Source organism: Emys orbicularis, chromosome 17 (genome assembly GCF_028017835.1).
Source record: "Emys orbicularis isolate rEmyOrb1 chromosome 17, rEmyOrb1.hap1, whole genome shotgun sequence".
NCBI lineage: Eukaryota > Metazoa > Chordata > Testudines > Emydidae > Emys > Emys orbicularis.
Genome location: NC_088699.1, coordinates 7,079,338 through 7,100,375, shown reverse-complemented (window position 1 = coordinate 7,100,375; position 21,038 = coordinate 7,079,338). Strand labels below are relative to the sequence as shown.

The 21,038-nt window shown below is 41.1% G+C and overlaps 1 protein-coding gene across 1 annotated transcript in view; it reads left to right on the top strand.

The window, feature by feature from the left end:
• Positions 1–2,592: 2,592 nt before the first annotated feature.
• The window catches only part of BCAS3 (BCAS3 microtubule associated cell migration factor), a 498,029-nt gene continuing 479,583 nt past the window's right edge, over positions 2,593–21,038 (top strand). Inside the window, exons 1-5 of the mRNA XM_065418107.1 lie at positions 2,593–2,871; positions 4,813–4,900; positions 8,730–8,784; positions 11,331–11,406; positions 13,788–13,894. Coding sequence (XP_065274179.1) covers positions 4,830–4,900; positions 8,730–8,784; positions 11,331–11,406; positions 13,788–13,894 — 309 coding nt within the window. The 5' untranslated portion in view covers positions 2,593–2,871; positions 4,813–4,829. The remainder of the gene's footprint in view (positions 2,872–4,812; positions 4,901–8,729; positions 8,785–11,330; positions 11,407–13,787; positions 13,895–21,038) is intronic.

The window sequence follows — 21,038 nt, the reverse complement described above, 5'->3', positions numbered from 1 at the left end:
GGATAGGTTTGTTAGAAGCATTTGACCTGAGTGTCTAGTCAAAGTTTGGGGCTTTGGGGATATTCTAGCTGGTAACACATTGATGGAGTATGGTATTTTCTTGGATGTAGTCTTGTTTATTTACAAGGAGACTACACCATCCTGTTTCTCTGAGTCCAGGAAGAACCAGGCACAACAGGAACAGTTCACTAGCTTACAGCCCCCAGTCTCTTTAGCCAACTGAACAGACCCAAAAACTCATTGCCTAGCTTTTTCTAGGATCCCATATGGCACTCACCAGTTAATACCTGGCTTGCTTGATCTTCCTCTTCTGCCTTCCCACATGCTCCCATACAACCACCACTCAGCAAAAGATCACCATCATGTCAGCCCAAACTCTTGGACAAATTCACAATCCCTTTTTGTCTTAAGTAGAGGGCTTCTGATTAACTCATTCTGACAACTGTTAATTGAAGGGCATGCTCACACCCAATCTCAAAGAGCTTTGTGACTGCAGTCCCTAGTATAGGCGTTCTCAAACTGGGAGTCATGAGCCATCAGCCTTCACCCCAAACCCTGCTTTGCCTCCTGCATTTATAATGGTGGTAAATATATTTAAAAGTGTTTTTAATTTATAAAGGGGGAGTCACACTCAGAGGCTTGCTATGTGAAAGGGGTCACCAGTACAAAAGTTTGAGAACCACTGCTCTAATAACTCTCAGCATAAGGGGTTCTCACAATAAATTTTTTGGTGGAGTCAGAGTGCGGCCACCAAGTCTTGCTGGTGGCCTCTCTGACAATTTTTCCTAAAATACTTAACTTTAGGAAAAATAAATATCCACATATACATGTCCAAATCATTGTAATTTGTTTGCAGACTCAGTAATAAAAATAATGTAGAGTTGTCTCTATTCTTTACTGGACCTAAACAGAATAGAAACATAAATAAGGTCCTTTGTACATTCTTGTCTTTTTTCTTATTGTTTCTTTTGGTTGCTTTTTAAAAAAAGACTTGCTAGCTGGTAAGTTTGCTGTGAAAGGTGATATTAACAAACATACAAATATCACTTTTCACAGCAGACCTACTCAGTCCCAGAAAGCCTGGGGACAAATTAAGCCCTGGATGGGGAGCAGCGGGGCAGTACCGGGGTGACTGCGGAGGGTGAGCTTGGGGCCAGAGCCCATCACCACACAGCCAGGGAATGGAGCCCAAACCCCCATTCCCAGGGGATAGAGCCCAAAGCCCCATAGATGGAGCCTGCCACCCACCACCCAAGGGCTGAAGCCCAACTGCAGCACCCCCAGGAAGGTGGGGAACTCACACCAGCTGTCTGCTCCTCCAGCTTTTCTGTCTCCCCCAGAAGGGGCCAGGGCCCAACCACTGCTGGCAGCCCCAGGGGAGGGGCTGCTGCTTCCCCACCATCACCCAGGAGCCTGTGGCTGCAAGAAAAGCCCCTGGTGGCCACATGTGGCTAAATTTGAGAAACACTGCATCTTTTCCTGTTAGGGACCCTCCACTCTTCTTTTTCTGTCAAAGGCCTAACTCACATTCACTCTTGTCACTAACGATGTAGATCAGTAATCACACAACTGAATCTTTCTGGATGATGGAAACTTGTGGTGTTGTCATTTGCGGTTTCTGAGTATGAGTTTCCCTATTGATGACACATGGCTCTATAAGAGTTGCAGTCATCTTGTACATGTAAGGGAAGGTGATGCAACTGCTTGTTCTGTGCATGGCATTTTATTTCTGAGCTGGATCACACAGCTCTCTCATGACAAGACCGTTGGAGCGTGCCTTCTGAAGGCAGCATTGGTCGGGTTTTTGTTTTACACACAGCATAGTCCCAGAGAGGCTGATTCCAGAACGTATGCATGGAAGTGGGAAGGAAATCTATTGTCTAATTAATCGGGCCGCTGCAGCGAGAGTGGCCATCTTAGCCCTGCTGTCACCACAGCCGCTCTTGCTAACTGATGTGTTTTCCTGCCTCCAGGGTCACTTTCGTTGGGCTGCCTCCGTTCACCGCGCTGCGCCAGGGCCTTTGGGACACTAGTTCAGGACCGCCCTGGCGCTAGCGGGGGGGGCTGTTACCCGCCCCCCGTCCCCTCCAAACACGCGTCCTGGGCGGCTCTGGCCCTGCCAGCCTGTCCCGTTATGACAGGGCAGCTCCCAGTACGGGAGGGAGGGGGGTGTCCTGGGACACCCCCTTTCCGGGGCCAGGCCTCGCCGCTCTTCGCTTGCCTCCTCCCGTTCCCGGGCCCTCTCAGCCTGGCCTCGTCAATCCCGCCCCGCTCGATCCCCCCGTGAAGCCACGGCCATTATCCGCCCCCCCCCTCCGGAACTGCTCCCGCCCCGCTGTGTGCGACGGGTCGGCGTCTACCGGCTCGGGGCCGGAGACGAGCGGAGCTTCCCGGGGACTGCCGGGGCCTTGTTTTCCTTGCCTCAGCTAGGCCACTTCCGGGATTACATAATGACGCAGTGGACGGTAAAATAGGATTCTAGCGCCTTGATGTGGGCGGGGTCGAAGGTCTTTTCTTCTGATTGGTCGTTGGTCCGTGACTGACAGGATCCTGGGCTTTGCCTCCGTGCACGTGCGTCGGGGTCTCACAATGGCTCTCGCGAGATCAGGATGTAAACAAAGCTGAACGGGCCCAGGCTGCGCTCTGTTCTCTCAACCTAGTCTGGCCAGTGAGCGGGTGCAAGCGACCGTCATGTCATCGGTGTCCCGCCCACTGCTCCATACGAGGGAGTGGGATTGGATGACTGGACAGAGGGGCCTGCCTCTCCCGTGTGGTGATTGGCTGTTGGCGTAAACGTGTGCTAGGTGTCAGTCCCCGAGAGGGTCCCAAACACTGTCAGTGAGGAGCCAGGGCGAAGGAGCAACGCAGCAGGTAAGGCGGGGAGGGGGAGATGGGAAACGGGAGGGGGGAGATAGAAGGGGAGGAGACTGGTGGAGGAGGGGGATGGGGCAGGGGAGGAAGGAGAAGAGTGGCAGGGGAGGAAGGGATGGGGTAGGAGAAGGGAGTGGGGGCAGGGGAGGAAGAGATGGGAGGGGAGGAAGGGGTAGTAGTGCGAGAGGGGGTGGGGCAGGGAGGAAGGGGAAGAATGGTAGGGGCAGGGGAGGAAGGGATGGGGTGGGAGGAAGGGGAAGAATGGTAGGGGCAGGGGAGGAAGGGATGGGGTAGGAGAAGGGAGTGGGGGCAGGGGAGGAAGAGATGGGAGGGGAGGAAGGGGTAGAAGTGCGAGAGGGGGTGGGGCAGGGAGGAAGGGTCTCGGGAAGGGTGATGGGGTAGGGAAGGGAAAGAAGTGGGAGAAGAGGGTGGGGGCAGGGAGGAAGGGGAAGGGTCTGGGGAGGGGAGATGGGAGGAAGGGGAGCAGCCAGGGTGGTGACAGGGGAGGAAGGAGAAGGGCTGGGAAAGGAGGATGTGGGGTAATGGGGCATGGCAGGAAGGGGGATGGGAGAGGGGGTGGGGATAGGGGAGGAAAAAGAAGGGAGGGGAGGCAGGGAGTGATGGGGGTTGGGGGAGCAAGGGGAAGGGTCTGGGAAAGGGGGCTTTGGGGCAGGGGAGGCAGGATGGGTGAGGAGGGATGTGATAGAGGGATGTGCAGAGGTAGAGGAAGGGAGGGCTAAGGTGAGGGGAGAGACTGAAGGTGCCTGAGTAAGGAGGAGTAAAATAAATTGGATTGGTCTGGTGAGCTGTGGTATCTGGGTGGCAATTTGGGGATCACAAGTGTGGGAGGCTGGTCAGGCTCAATCGCCCAGCTCAAGAATTGCCAGTGGGGTTTCTCAAGACTGAACTGGTTTATTCCCAATAGCCGTGCACTTCAGGCTCTCTTTCACCCTGGGACTCTGGTGGCACAAGAGCCGGAGTTCTGTTGCAGCTCACAGTGCCCATGGCTGCATGACAGCAGGCACTGACTGGTACAGATGTACCACTGGGCTCGAAACAACTCCTCCACTCCATGTCTCTTAGACTGTGAAATGCTTGGATCATGGATCAAATCCTGCCCCCATTGAAGTCAATGGGGTCAGGATTTCATCTCCAGTCCTTATTTTCTGTACAAAGTACCATGCACACATGCAACACTAAATAATGACTACTACCTTGGGTAATATGGTTGCAGTGACCCGGATTCAACTGTTGTTTTGTTGTTGCTTGATTGCTAATTGGATGATAGAAGCTGTTGAGGGGCATGGTTAGGACCTGTCATAATTACTGCTGTCCGGTCAATGCCTTTTGCCCTGTGGGTAAAACTGTTTTGTTTTTCTACATAAGAGAACTGATCTGAATTGTTCTGAACAACTAAAAGCAGAATGCTTTTGTTTCGTGAAATCTTATGCATTGGGTTTAACCCGATCCATTGTGATTACTTACTGAATGACTTGTTTCCCAAGAGCATATTCATTGTGATTAAAAGTCTTATGTTTCTATAATTTATGTGTGTATTCTTCCTGGTCAGTATCTCATGATTAAATGCTGCTCTCAACCTGGTGTACTGCAGTTAGTATATTTATAAAATTTGTTGTTATATATTTTCCTAAGATGTTGGTGCATATGTGCAGTTTACATAATACATGGTTTCTTGAAATAAAACTCATTTTATCATGCAAGATTTTGTTTTCCCTTTTTTTCTGTGGTGTAGATTGGGATATTTGAACAAGCAGAGATTTATTTAAACAGTGCCAGAGGTGGGAATAGTGATTTAGATGTATCTGAGGGAATGGTCCCCTCCTCTTGAAGAGCTTACAGTCATCCTAGCTCGAGAAATTGACTAACATAAATAAACATTTCCCTATAAATGATTATTTAAAAAAAATCTACTGCCCATAGGTATCTGCAGAGCAACGATGGCAACAGAATCTCCTCGCCGCCCTAGCCGATGTACAGGGGGAGTTGTGGTTCGCCCACAGGCTGTCACGTAAGCATGTTTTAGAAGATGTCCAGTTATCTTTGTTTGAAATCCCTAGAATATTCCTGTACAACAAGTACATGGCACTAATGTGGTCCTCTCAAAATCAGCAGCAACTTCCTGTCCTAAACAGTACAGTTTTGTTGTGCTCAGTATTTTCCAGCAAAAGAAAGTAAATAAATGCCTCTTTCCAGATTTACAAGATTATACACAGCAGGCATTCTCTTTGAAAGGGATACATTTGAGATTGGTAGGCCAAAATGTTCACCAACCTTACAAGTTACAGGGTAGATGATTGAACACTTTATAAATAAACAAGAAAAGATTGCAAAACATATTTTGCTTGCTAAACAAACTCGACACTAGATACAACTGAGTCATAACAAACTTGTGCTTAATGGGAATTTGTAGATTTCCCTCCCCCCACTGCTGTCTCTCTCTGTTCCATTCTTATATTAAAAGGTATAAAGATCCTGATATCTGCACTGTCTCAGTAAGTGGCGTTGTTGTGGATTTCAGTGTACTGCTTGCTCAGGAGAACAGAGAAGACAAATACAGTGAAGGTTAAAAAAAATAAAAATGTAGTTACCTATGTCCCTCCAAAACACAGTGCGTAACAGACTTTCCTACCTTTCCAGGTCTCCCCTAAGTTACCTTCACATGTCAGTGGTTGAATGGTGAACATCCTCAATTAGAGTAACCAGAAAACTTGTGTAGTCCTGGCTTTGCTTGTCATAAGTTCTTTTGTAGCAGAATGGGTGAAATTTTCTCAGTAGTGGCATTATGCTGCTGACTAGTTTTTTTGCTATGGTATTGCATTGCAATTTCATGTGTGTTTTGGCACCTTGTACTTTACTTACAAGAGCTGACAAAACATGTACAATGATAATGATGGGGATGACTGTCTGTTTAGATCTCAGGATTCACTTAATTTTTAGCAGGAGCAAATAAAATGCAGCTGTTCCTGTAACTCAGTGAGTTGCATAAACAACTAGGTCTTTGCAACCTAAGCTTTCATATAAGGGAGGAGAAGCCTGTAAAAGAAAGCTTACAATTTGCTAAATGCAATTCTGTTTGTAGTAACCTGTTCTGTGGAGCTTGTTCTCTGGAAAAACAGTAATTAAAAAAGAAAAGCTCTATAAGAATATTTGATTATGTGCTTTTTGTGTGGTGATTATTTTCCAGGTTATGTTTTCCCAACCTGCGTATCTCAGGTATGGGTACATCTCTCATCCTTTATCTCAGAATTGATTTTTTTTTTTTTGGGTAGCATGCTACAAACTTGAACTTCCTGCCCTCATTTTGAATTAGTAGGTTATCAAACAAATGGCAGAACATATTAACAACCCACAAAAACAAGAGAACCATATACAAAAGAGAAGCTAGCTTGAGACCTACTTCAACTATTGATTTATCAATTACCCTGCTAAAAACTAAAGTTTCATAGTTTTTTTTTTTTTTTAAATAAGTACATCAAAGAAGAAATTCTCTCAGAAGTTCTTAGCCTTCAGCATTCTGTCTGCTAACCATTGCTTAATTTCTTTCCAAGAGAGGTTTAGTGCACATACATTGAACAAAACATTTCCAAAGCCTGCCTGCTTGGTTTACTCATTAAAGATATACTTTGGAAAGCATCAGCACACATTTATGAAATGAAGACATTACCACCCTTTTGTTAAGGCTAGTATACATAAACATTAATTAGGTTTTAATTATCCTGTAGTATAGACAAGTTTATAGAGGGACAGAGATCATGACCTGGCCAAGATTACACAATGAGTCAGTCAGGAATAGAAATCAGGAGTCTTGTCTTACAGTGCTCTGCTCTAACCACTAGGATAAACTCTCTTTAGCTCAGTAATCTTTTTATCCACTTTTGTCAGTTTTGGTCCAGAATAAACCGTTTCTCGATCTTCAGGAACAATTTTTCAGATTTGCCTTCATTTCACAGGGCAGGCAACTTGTTACATTTAGAACTGATGCTCCTGGAGCTGTAGGACTGACCTGTTATAAAAGTGTATGCAGAAACTTACATCTCCTCCCCTACTGCTGTCATGACTAGAGAGAACAAAGCCTTCCAAGTACTGAATGTCACCAACCTTTTATGTGGACAAGATATTTACACAGTTCTATTAAGAAGGAAAGTGGCTGAGCCTTTTGGTAGCAGGAATCTGAATTTCTTTGTTCCAGCAGCAAGGGCAGTAGTGGCAACAACTTGTATTTGCTGCTATTGGTAATTCTAGACTTAACGCTTAAGTCGTTGTGTTAAAACAGATTGAATATGTACCAAAATAATCATCAATCTGAAGTATGTCAAAGTTGTTGGATGCAGAGAGTTAGCTGAATAAAATTTAGAATCACCGCTAACTTTTAAAAAATTATATGAGCAGCTGAACATGTTGTCCATTGCCAAGTTAGGTGACTAGCATTATACGAAGATATCGTCAGCATTATGTGGTCAGTCTACATATTTTGTTGTTCAGCAGCTACACAGCATATCTGAGACGCTCATCTCTCTCTTATGTAAGATACTTTAATAAAAACCTTAGTTGAAGTCTATCAGAACATACGTGCCTTGCACTATACCCCACAGCACTCTAAATTGCAGCTGATAATGAATTGCCAAGAGGAGTGAGTTCCACAGCATAAGACCTCCACTGAAAATGCCTTCCCACTAATCTTAGCCAGTTTTATCTTGGGAACAGATAGTAGAAATCTCTAGCCTCTCTTAACTTCATGGTAGTGCCTAGCATATGTAAGCTGGCGGGTATTTTCCCCAGCCCAGGAAGAGAAATAATGTTTCAGCTATTAGTCTTTTAATGCCCTTTCTTCAGGGCTTGTTTTATTGTCCACACATCAATCACAAAACAAAAAGCAAATGATTAATAATTCCCAAAGGCTTTGCTTGCTTTAACCAGCCAGGAGGGAAGAGGACACAGCCTTCTCCTTTGATCCAACTTTCCCTTCTTTTTACACTTTTCCCTGACATGTGACAGGCAGAGACGTCTTAATCCTTTACAGACTTCAATGCCCTTACTTTGTGACCAGTGTGGGATAGGCAGTTTATCAAGTAATTGGGTGCTAAATTTTCCAGACTTTATGGGTATTGTGTAGTACAGTAGAACGTCAGAGTAACGAACACCAGAGTTACGAACTGACCGGTTAATCACATGCCTCATTTGGAACAGGAAGTACGCAATCAGACATCAGAGACCCCCTCCCAAAAAAGGCAAATACTGTACAATAAAGTACTGTGTTAAACACAAAACTACTAAAATAAAGGGAAAGTTTTAAAATAAAGATTTGACAAGGTAAGGAAACTGTTTCTGTGCTTGTTTCATTTAAATTAAGATGGGTAAAAGCAGCATTTTTCTTCTGCAGAGTAAAATTTCAAAGCTGTATTAAGTCAATATTCAATAGGAAACGTTTGAAAGCACAACCATAATCTTTTGTTCAAAGTTACGAACATTTCAGAGCTTTGAACAACCTCCATTCCCGAAGTGTTTGTAATTCTGAGGTTCTATTATACCTTGAATTACATACCGTCAAGGGATAACACCATATTTTTCTAAGTGGAATAATTGGGGACATTTTAAATGCAGTTGAGCAGGTGTGCAGTGTAAAAACCAAAATGTAACCCCACAAATTTGTAAAGAAACCATACAGACTGGAATTGGAGGTTTCCCCACCAGTTATCAGCCAATGAATTGCCAATCAGTCTTTTGCAGATAATCTAAACTGAGACATAGCCTGCCTCATTTTCCCCAGTGATATGTAATAGTTAATGTATTTATGTCTGTATTTAGACTTACAGTAATTAAGGACTCTTCTTTTCCAGGGAACAGTCATATATGGAAAGTGTTGTTACGTTTCTTCAAGATGTTGTGCCACAGGTAAGGGACTAAAAAAACCCCACTCTCTTCACAGTGCTAGTAATACATATAAGTAAGGTGCAGCTACATAGTGATATTTTGGTTCAATTTATACAAAGAACAAATACCAAAATTTTTAAAAGTGGCTGAAAGGTAATTTTGAGTGCTTCAAATTTTTTTTGGTCCCCCATCTTAGACACCTTAAAAGGGCCTGACTTTCAGAAAGTGCGTACTGTCTGAAAATCAGGTACCTTTGAGGTGTTTCCAATTGGACACCCAAAATCATTAGTCAGTTCAAAGTCTTGGCCAAAGTATTTAAAAACAAGGCTTGAAAAATGTATCATGTATGTATTAGCGAGCGAGGGTTAAATTTTCTGCCTACTTAAAGATGTGGCAGTGGTAGCAATGAAAGGCAGAGGCCTACTTGTGAGGTAGATAGACAACACTTTTGTGGGAAGCCCAACCCTCCTAATTGCTGGGACTCCTACCAAGCTGGTATTTCTGGACCATGCTTAGGAACTCGTGTGTTTTTGTGTCAATGTCTGGCTAGTAGGCGTCAGAAAAGTTTGATACACACCTGCTTGTTTTGCAAGTTTAACGTTTGCTGGAAAGGAGGAGAGGGTTTTTTTTTTCCTTTTCTTTTCCTCTCTTCCTTTCTCCACTTGCCTCAGAACCTTCAGGTTGCTGCTGGGTGGAAGAGATTTGCTAATTTACCCCTTCTCCAGCCTGCTGTGAGGGGAGAGGAACACATGAATCTGTCATTCTGCTTTTCCCCCTAGGTTCCATATCTTGGGTCATTCTCCCCTAAGAATAGCCCTGGTCCTTTTGTGCTCTGTTGTTTCTAGCTTTCACAAGTAACTGCAGAATGAATTGATATGGCTGTGGTCACTTCACTGCTGCCCACAGGGTTCTAAGTAGCAGGCTGAAACTGATCAGAGTGGGATTAATTTCATGCTCCTGGTATTTGGGAAAGCTGTGGACAGTAGTAGAGGAACTGTAACTGTTTACCTGTACACTCAGGAAGGCAACATTGCATTGATTCATAGCTGGAATCAGTTAATAGTAATAATAATAATAATTAATAGTTAATTATACAAGGTAGAAATTTCTTTTTTAAAAAGAAATTGGCACACTCTGACTCCTGTTAGGAAAAGTTTCCCACTGACGATTCTGACTATTAGTAATTTGCCAAATGCATTTTTTCATGTTGTGATTCAAGTTATGGTGTAAAAGTAAGGATAGTCAAACTTTTATTGAAAGAATTGTTGTGTTTTAACCTGTTCTTATACTCAGGTATTTTTTCTCCATAGTTAAAAAGATGCACTCAAAGGCTACATCCTCACTACAGGGGGGGGGTCGATTTAAGATACGCAAATTCAGCTACGCGAATAGCGTAGCTGAATTCGACGTATCAGATCCGACTTACCCTGTTGTGAGGACGGCGGCAAAATCGACTGCCGCGGCTCCCAGTCGACGGCGCTTACTCCCACCTCCGCTGGTGGAGTAAGCGCGTCGATTCGGGGATCGATTGTCGCGTCCTGACGAGACGCGATAAATCGATCCCCAAGAGGTCGATTTCTACCCGCCGATTCAGGCGGGTAGTGTAGACCTAGCCTTAGTTATATTTTACAAGTCAATTTGCCTTGTAGGCATGGAACATGCTTTGTTTTGAAAAATAATTCCAACACAAATTTTTTATTTACATTTTGAGTGCATATTTTTGCTTGTTCAGCATGCACACAGTGATTATACAAGTTCTTTTCATATTTAATCCAAAATACTGCACAGTATCTTGCAATAATTCAGTTGGAAACGATGGTATTTCCTCTGTAACTCATATTCTGATTACTGCTGTTTCTCCTGAGAACTGTAAAACTTAGGTTGTCTAGAAACACCAAGAAGCTTCATTCCAATTTCTCTTTGTACCTCATCTCTTTAGGGGCATCTGTAGAATATATTTAACTGAAGTATGGATCTACTTTGATTGAGTTACAGTGCATTCTCTTTCAAACTTAAATATTTTGGTTATATTAAAATCATAGGTATATAATTAAAATGTCTCAGTAGGAATGAGCTTCATAGGAAAGAAAGGTTTCAATTTTTTTAGCCTTGTTTATAAAGTGTTTAAGTGGGTCAAAAAGGAATTAAAAGAATAAACATACCTCTCTCTAAAGATCTTCTTTTGATTCTATTTAAAAATAGTTTAAATAAACAAAATCAAGGATTATAGAAACAACTATCTTTTGTTCTGTCCAATTTAATACAAGGTTTATGTTTCTTAGAAGCCAGTTGGCTTTTATTCCCTGTACCTGGAAGGTCTGTGGTTGTCTGTGTCTTGCCACTTTTACTTTAATAAGTGTTGCTACACTAGTTGAATTATATTTAAGATTAAATGTGTTGACCAGGGAACCACTCCTCTCAAAACCTCCCAGAAATACGGAGAGTATAAGATATATGCAACAATTCTTGTTTTCCATGCATTACCCGATGTGCTCTATACAGAGAGCAAAAAATAAAGATGTTATACTTTGTTTATTTTCTTTCAACCTTTCTCTTTTTTTGTGTAGGCCTACAGTGGTACTCCACCAACAGAAGAAAAAGAAAAAATAGTCTGGGTCAGATTTGAAAATGCAGACTTAAATGGTATGGTTTTATCTCCTTTTTTCAGTTCTATTTCTGTATCTTTTTGGGCCCATATACAATAATTTTAAACTAGCAAAATTAAAAAATTACAGTATAGACAAGCATTGGCTCAAACAGAACTCCTTTACTCCTCCTTACTAACCAGGAATGAATTGTTATTGTGTAAAATCCTGAGTGAATGGATAGGCCTTTGCTCAGCAAATTTCTTGAAATGTGCTTTGAAGGTGAGCGAACTCTGGTGTGGTAGGATTAGTGAAGTTAGCAAATTCCAGAGCAAAGCCACTTGGCCCCCTCACTATCCAGATCAGTTGAAAACAAAACATAGGGCTGAGTGTAATCCGTGTATTCGTAGGTTTGTAGCCTGAATCACCTAATTATCTCTCCCAGTGGCTTCATGCACACATATTGAATAGGTGCAGTGTCATAATAGACTTTTGTGTTACCTAGCAATAGAGAGCTGTCAAAGTGGATGAGCAGTAACCTAACTCCATCCTCTTTGATATCATTGAGGAAAAAGAATAGCTCAAGAACAGAATATATACTTAAGTAGGACTTGTTTGCTCGTATTGGAGGCTGTTGAATCAGCATGGACAACAGACTTTGACCATCATTAAGAGGAAACGATCATTGCAGTCTTTATGCCTTACTTAGGCCTATAGCCATATTGAAAGGTGTGAAGAAAGTTCTCTCTTCAGATAAGACTTGAGCTGTTTTGCCTCCATCTTCCCAATAATCTTTCTCAAACAAGGAAGGTTAGAACCTATGTGGTAGGTGGTGGGACTTCAGTGTGAGGTGAATGAGGGCCATATGATCACTTGCTTGAATGAACCAAACATCTTGCTCTCCCATATGGAGGTGTTAACAATGTACATCAATTTGCTTTTACTAACCATGGAGCTCTAAGCCTATCCTACAAGTCATAGGCTGTAGCTCTCCAAATGCTTTTGGAAACTCCTCCAGATGTTTGCTACAACTTGATTGTTACCTCAGTGTCCTCCTCCTTACTCCTGTGGTAAAGGCTCATTCTGATCCCAGATGTGACATGATAGTATGACATGATAGGGAATCTTCATGTCCTAGTGGTAAGTATGGCAAGTTATACTAATTATAGCTGTTGGAATGGCACAAAGATTCCTAGTTCACAAATTTATAGATGTTAGAGATGGAAAAGACCTGTTAGATTAGCTTGTATATCTCACTGCCTCATGCGCAAGGCCAGTGCGTGATTATTTCCTAGTAGGTTTCTTTTTCCTTGCTGTGCATTTGTAAATGTCCCAGCCAGTGGGGCTTTCGCCACTTCCCTTCACTTGCCACAGTATGACAGAAAATCAAACATATCCAATCAAACCTTTACTCTTCATATTCATCCTAAATTTACCTTAGTTCAGTTTAATCTTGTTAGTCTTGGTTATAATCTTGTACCATCCTGAAGAGTTCTTCTCCCTGCCTGAAGTTTACCTGCTTTTAGAACGTTATGCTTCTTGCTAACTTTAGGGTAGAGCGGCCTTAGCCAAGATATAAAAACATTTGGTTATTTTAGTCTGTCTTGATATATTTCCTATAGCACCTTCATATTTTTATGTAAATTACCTTTTTCAGAGGGGTGTTGTGAGCATTAGATAATATGTGTAAAAAACTTTGATCATCAAATTGCTACATAAGTGTCATCTTTGTTATTATTATTATTTGTTGCTCCTCTGTGATTTTCCTCTGATTTGTCCATATGATAGCATTATGTGAACTGGCAGTAATGTAGCTTACAGATGATTATATTTGCTCAGTAAATAGACTTCTCTTTTCCTAAATAGACAAAGTACCTCTGAAAAAGTACTGAAGAAGAAATAACTGATTCCTCTATTTTCTCTGTGTACTCAATCTTTCCTTCTAAATGCACTAATAATTTCTGTTGCTAAATCTCAGCAGAGCACTGTAGACTGTATATATTTTGTAAACTTGGCTTCAGAATTAGTAACTGCGAAATGTGAAGAGGTGCTTTTCTAGAATTTCATGGTGCTTATAGAAAAATAACTTGATCATGTGCTAATAATGACAGAAGGTAGGAATGACAAAGACCTCTGAGTCATCTTGTCATAGCCTCCTTTCTTATATTGTGTAGGAAGTTTCCCCGTCATCACTCCCTCTAAACTGGTATTTTGTACCCTCTCAAATAAAACTCTAATTACAGATCTTATTACTTGTGTCTAAAGGAACATTTTTTCACTATTTTTTCAGTTATAGGAGTTAAGGATTAAAAAGCACATTGCTTTGCCTTTAATTCTAATATGAATATGGATTTTGAAAACTGTATCCAGTATACCAGACATTAAACATAATTTGTCCTAACTTTTTAATGTTTGTTTTGTTATTTAAATCCAATTTAGATACATCAAGGAATATGGAGTTTCATGAGATACATAGCACTGGCAATGAACCACCTTTGCTGCTAATGATTGGGTACAGTGATGGAATACAGATCTGGAGCATACCTGTAAGTACATAATAACTCTGTCTTCAGAAAACAGGCCTCCTTGAGATGCTGATTTTATGCCATATCTAATTTTTTTTTATAACAAACTATATTACTTTAAACTAAAAGTAGAAGGCTACAGCATATGTTGTACATGTAAAATGGTTTAACGTAAGATTAATATTTGGTGTAACTCACACTCTTAAATTAAACTACGTAACTTTAAATCTGAGGGTTTTTTTTATTCGGATACTTGCTGTAAAGGTAATTTTTTGATTTGGAGCAGGGTGTAACGTTACAGAGAAGTTAATATCATATAAATATAGGGGAAAGACGTCCACCCTAAGGAGGAAGGGTATATTCAACTGTTATATGAAAAATTATGAAAAGGATTTACATTTCCCAGGAATGCAAGCATGACAATATTAATAGCATTTTACAATCACAATGTGTGTCTGTCATGTACATGATTTGCAATTTTAATTTTATTAAAGTCTATATGTGCATATGGATTTAATTTTATTCTGTCATACATAGCATGCAATTTGTGTTTCAGAATGGTTTGAGCACATGGATTTAATTTGGGAAATTTTCCCCAAATTTCTTGAACTTAGAATAAAGTTTAGTATGGTATGTGATAAAATTCTTAACTCATAAAATCTAGTGTGTCCAACACTTTATACTTCAAAATAAACCCAGTGAGCATACTGGATGAAATTTCTCTTTGTAGAATACAGAGCCTTTCTGGAAAATATTTCTCCTTTTCATCCCTCCCTGGGTGAGAAAGAGAGTAGTTTTTATACAGCAGGCTACATTTTAGGAAATGAAATGGAATTTCATTTTCTCTTTGAAAGTACTTTTGCACACCAGCTAGGGAGCTGTGTTAAGGACTAACAATTTGGTTTTACAGGGGGAGACAGAACTGGAATTTTTCTTGCAATTTATGTCTTTCCTGCTAAAGAGGAGGAAGAAAACCTTTTTTAGAAAGTTAAGAGCCCGCAGTTTGGTGGGTGGTGATGTAAAATCAGAGGCCCTAATGTACTCTACTGTACTTGATGTGGAATTTGGGAATTTGTATATTTTCTTAGATTTCCTGAGGAACTACAGTTGTTTCTCACATTCAAGACTTTATTTTGAATGGAGCAGAATGGAACATTTGGATGCTGCTGTATTTTTGTCTTTAAACTTTAAAAAAAGAAGTATATGCTTGTAGAAAAACCAAATTGGTTGTTTACTTCTTGAGTAAGGAAGTTACAGTATATACTATAAGAATTTAGCACGCAAAATAATTTTTGTATACAATTAAAACTTTTTAAACTTGAAAATATTCTTATACAAAAAGTGAGTATTTAACCCTTTTAAAAAACCACTGTGCTTCATTCGTCATGTGTATTACAGGGAACAAACATTAGGTGTCACTAAGATATTGAGCTAAAAAATATAGTACAGCTTCAGTAGTACCAGCGATCCTAACAGGATTCTGAACAAATAAGTTAGAATACATAGAGATAATGACACTGATCTAAGTTAAAGATTTTTCTATAACATAACTTCTTTGAACTTTCTCTAATGAATTTATTTGAACAGATAAGTGTTTACTGAAAGGTGTATAGAGGCGCACACACCTGATTGTGTGACATTGGACTTGTCTGGGCTAGTTTACAGTAGAAGAGATTAGAGTTTGGGTCTTCATCTGGCAAGGGATCAATTCTCTGTTGATATAGTATATTCTTTCCCTGGGCATGAGGTGGGAGAGTGCCTTGTATACTTCTCAGGTGACCCTCTGTAGCTGAAGAAATGAGTGTCTCTGAAGGAAGCTATCTATACTCATAACCAAGGGGAAGATTGTTATGAGATGGGGTCTTATGTGTAAGGGGAGGGCAAGAGGGGGGGCATAGGAGTGTCTTGGAGAACTCCATTTCCCTCCTTTTGGGGGGAGGGAATCTTTTTTTTTTTTTTTGCCTGGAGGTACCATAGTTAGGCCAAACAGTGGCATATAACTACTAATTCCTTGTCTCTTCTGTCAATAGAGCAGTCTCCACACCAGCCAGCCTACATGTTTTTCCAGTGTATTTCACAATGGAATATTTTTCTATTTCTTGTTATTCCTTTTTATTAGGCTAATAAATACTAAGAAAAAATGAAACTATGAAATAACAAACCCCTATTGGTATGATTTATTTTTGAATAGGGAAGCCCTTCACCAGCTTTCAAAAAGTAATTCCTGAGCTTGAGAATGTGTTCAAGTTGATACACAAGCTAAGGCAGTTTAAAAAGGAAGAGGGGGCTGTTCTGAAGACTTGGTGCCCCTCTTTGAGAATTCTCAGCTTGGAGCAGGGCATGAGATGTCAAAGTAACACGCTCTAAAATGGCAAACTGTGTTGTGACCGTGTATGAATCTAGTCTCTGAAATAAAGTGACATTCATTGCTTTGCAGCCTCAGGAAAGTGACTCTTTGGAGGAGATTCATGATGAGTTCAAGATGGGTTATCTGTAGGTGCTATTTGATATACGTGTCTTGGCAATGTGAGCCATTGTAGCTAGGATAAATGTCAGGAGGTTTGGAGTACTTCATGGTATCCGCTCTCCAGCAGCATTTGAGGCCACTAGGAAAGAGGAAAATATTTTTGGAGCAAATGTGGAAAAATTATTATTTGCTATATGTGGGCTTCATTTATGAGGGAGAGTGGTGCCACCTGGAAGTTTTTAGATCTCCAAAGTCAGAACACAGATGCAAGCCCTTCCTGACTAATTAATCTGTTTTTTGTGGTGCTGGAGTGGCCCATCATAAATTTCGGGACACTGATTAAATATATTACAAAGGAGAAGTCCAGTGTGGTTTCTTTGGGATCAGTCCTTTGTTGCTTTGGTCAATAAGATTTATATGCTGTGGGGTGAGAAGGGTGCTTGTTTATACAAAGGGATTTGATTGAGCGGGAATTTGATTAATTATATAATTATGTCACTTCCCTAACTGGGCTGGTGTCAGTGGTATGTATTCTTGATTGAAATGAAGTCTTCACTGACATGGTGGTGGATGGGGGAAAGAATGCCAGCTACTGAATGACCATCCCTACTTTCTGCAACATCTAGGGTTTTCCTTCGAGGCCTTTAGGCCAACCAAAGTTATTCATATAGCTTGTGAGATCTGATAAGACCACAGCCAGGGATTGTGTAGCTGCAGATTATATGAACAATATTGCCCCCTTATATGTGTTTAACAATATAATGTTGGAATGTTTTCCTTGGCATTCATGTTATCCCTAGTTTGAGTTCCCAGTTAGATAATTTTTTCTAAACTTTGATATTCCGTGGATTGGGGATTTATATATGAGACTTCTAAGAAGAATGGACATAGCATAACCTACGCTTGCCTACCCTCTTCCTATTGCTATTTAGGGTCCAGGTACAAAAAGAACTGGCAGTTGTGTGACAAAGTGACTTTATATACAAAATTATGTCATTCACTTGGCAATAGCATATGTTCCATATACGTATCCTTTCTACATCCTCTTAGGGTCTAGGTACGCTGCAGTTGGGGGTGTGCCCCCCAGAGCGGGTAGACAGAGGCGTGCTAGCTCGGCTTCAGGCAGCATGCTAAAAATAGCAGTGTAGACTTTGTAGTTAGGGCAGTGGCGCAGGCTAGCCACCCTAGTAAGGACCCTCGGGATCAGGCTGGCTTGTACTTGGGCAGCTAGCCTGTGCTGCAATGTCTACGCTGCTGTTTTTAGCACGTTAGCTCAAGAAATCTGAAAAGAGGAATCGGTAAGATTTTATTTAGAAGTAACAGTCCCAAATCGTTTTAAGAAGCAACAGTCCCAAAGTTTAAGTGAAAAGCTATACACTAAGGCTATCATCTGTAGCATTGTGCTTTCTTTCCTCCTTCAGTTGGACCCCTATTCAGCACATAATAAAATAATGTGCTAAAGGCAGTCCAGTTTGCGTCTGAGTGATTATGAAGTGTTTATGACAGCTACTAAGCTGACGCTTTCCATAATGGTGTTACATTGACTTCTAAACACCTTTGTAGTCTGCCTCCAGGAGTGTATGTATGTCTCTGCAGTCTGAGTGGTTTTACATTAACATTTCCTTGGAGTAAGATCTTTGACTACAGAAGTGTTACTTGCAAATGGAAGATACCATTTGATCGGCTTCAAAGGACTGAAATAATGTTTGGACTGCTGGGTGCTGAAGTAACGGCTGGAGTTCTGAGGTGTAATGTCTAAATCTGTATTGCATAAGATGCAGAAGGTATCCATCCAAACTGGTTTTCTTTGATCTTGGTTTTGAAATAGGGGGTGGGAAGGTTAAAAGTGTTTTTAAAATATGCCTTTCGAAGTGGGAAGAAATCTGGGATTATACAAAAGTAATGACTACAAGTTCCCATTCAGTAATTGTGCAATGTGGTTTTGTGTTGTGTTTGGAATTTGTTTTCCCTTTGCCCCCAGTCTTGTATTTCAAATACAATGTCAGAACCAGAAAGCAGTTGGAATTGGTTTCTGCTTAATGTGGTTTACAAGAATCTGTTTTAGATAGTTATTCCTATTCACAGAAATGCATTTTGGCTGCTTTTGTGGGTGATAACTTTTTTCATTGTACACAGGAGGTTTCAGAAGTAGAAAGTGACATTAATTTAGTTTTTCCTATTCAGTTAGAACAGAGTTATTAGGCTTTAATTTTAATAAATTAGGAATTTTATTGACTGTTCAAAGGGAACTGCATAATAGTAAACATAACATATATTTAAATAATGTTGTAAAAGTTGTACAATGCTGCTACTTCAAACTTGTATTGGTATGGCAGCCTACATAGTAGATTACATTCACTGATCAGAGACCCTTGGAATACTGGTCATAGTTGGGCAAGTTAAGGATGGTTATGCTATCCTCTGACTTCTCCTTTGTTTCGTTGTCATAATGTAAAAATGATGGACCAGTATTTACTGGCTATTAAAAATCTTAATATTTATTATGTTAAAACTAGTTACTGCATTTACAGTAGACGTGTGTGTGTGTGTGTGTGCGCAAATTCTTTTCCCTTCCTCAGTTCTCCAAAAAGCCTGAATGGTGGTGGCTGGGAAAACCAGATCCATTCTCCCTTCCTTCCCCAGTTTAGTTAATGCTGGTAAAAAAAGTGTCTGTGACTTATGAGGTAGGAAGCTAATGACAAATGAGGTGCTTTCTTCCCAGTTTCTTCTGACCAAAAGATCTTGGGACCTGAACAGTTATCCCCAATATGGAGACCCTGGTGCAGGCTCACAGTAGGCACTTAGAAAAATGCGAGACTGACCAAGATATGTAACCTTTAAAATCATCAGAAGACTTGGAGGTGTGCATAGGGACAGGGACAGGGCTAATCATTCTTCTAGTTTTTTTTTTTTCTTTTCATACTACAACTGTTTTGAGTTATGTAAGGGTTTAAAAGAGTACTGGTTTTGTTTTAACACACATAACTTACACAGCCAATTGTGTTGAAAAGCTGTGTGATTTATAATGTACTCAGCACCTGGGGAGAGGAAGGAAAGGAAAACATCACACCTCTCTGCAGCAAACCCTTTGGCAGATGTGGTGGTAGCATCAGTAGGCTTTGGCTTTGTCTTCACTGCCAAAAAATGGCCCTTTTTAACCTTGGAGTAACTAACACACATGAGCTATCCCAAGGCACTTTGGTTTTACTGCAATGCAAGCCTTCCACTGGTTGACTGCGGTGAGTTTACCTTGCGGTAAAACTGAAGTGCTTGATCTTCACTGTGTTTTTACCTCAGGATAGCTCGCACATGTTAGTTACACCAAGGTAAAAAACACACCTGTTTGAGCAGTGAAACAAGGTCTTTGAAGGGCATTCTATGGAACCCTCCTTAGTTAGAGGGCAAAGCAAGAAAGGAGAGCTATAAAGTATCATTCTGCCCCTATCCTGACAGTTCCCCACGCACCTACTTCTTTTCTTTTTGTGGGTGTTGAGGGCAGGGCTGATGAAACACTGTCCCAAATTACAAACATGTATGTAGTCTGCAGCCTGAGCATGTTAAACCCCCTCAAAACATGTTACATTTATAATGGCAGTATTGATGCATCTGTGACCAAATGCATTAGCAAGCCGCTTAACTACTCTCTGTATTTTATTTAATGTCCTCTGTTTTCCATGGTGGTTGCAATTTTAACATTTCATTCAATCCACAGGGAAGAGTTTTATATTGTTTTTAGACATCTCCACTGTTCTGTTCTCTAGGCAAAGGGAGCACACACATCTAGGAATAAAGCAAGTTTATACCAAATAGGGGAGGATGAAAAGAATAGCCTCACTCCAACTGGCTGTTGCAAACAGCTATTATATATAGTGCATTTATATTGATATCACACATCCTTACAGGTTCTCATGTTGAGCTGTTAATGTGCCTAGGAAAAGGGTCTGTTTGTTCAAAGGGATATGTCTGATGCGGGGGGATGGGTAGGCAGTCTCATTTTAAGAAACAAATGGCCTGTGGAATATGTCTACACTGCATACGCCTTACAGTGGCATATACAATACACACACTGCATGCTCCCTAGCATGGTTATAAATAGCCAGTGTAGAAGGTGAGGCATTGCTTAGGTAAGTAGAATAGAGACATGCCTGGACCCTACATGGTTCTCTACACATCCAAGCAGCGCCTCTCTATCTACGCTCCTGTTTTTAGTAGTGTAGCGTCCTGCTGCCTCCCCAGTATTTGGAGCCTTTCCCTGCTGCAGGGAGCTGCCGGAACCTTTCCCTGCCGCAGTGAAGGACTCTGGCAGAGGGGAAAGGCTCTAGTGGGGGGAAGCAGCAAAGAAGGGTTCCAGAAGCTCCCCACTGTCTTCCCCTGCCAGAGCCTTTCGCTGCTGTGTATAGTTACACACCACAGTGTGAGCGCAGTCTGCTTTTTGCGGTGGTGTGCAGCTACATGTACTCTGTACACCACTACCAGGAGTGTGCAGTGCAAACATGCCCTATGTTACTAATAATGGTTTGGGTTATTAAAACAAAGAATTTTACAAATCTGATTTTACTTTTCATCATTAACACTGCTTGTTTACTTTTTCTTATTTGTGCACTTACACAAGAAAAGTTGAGTAGTCAATTTCTAGCAATTTCACTTTGTTTTCATGCTTTTGCCTAATGCAAAAGTAATTGGATGGTTATCACTACA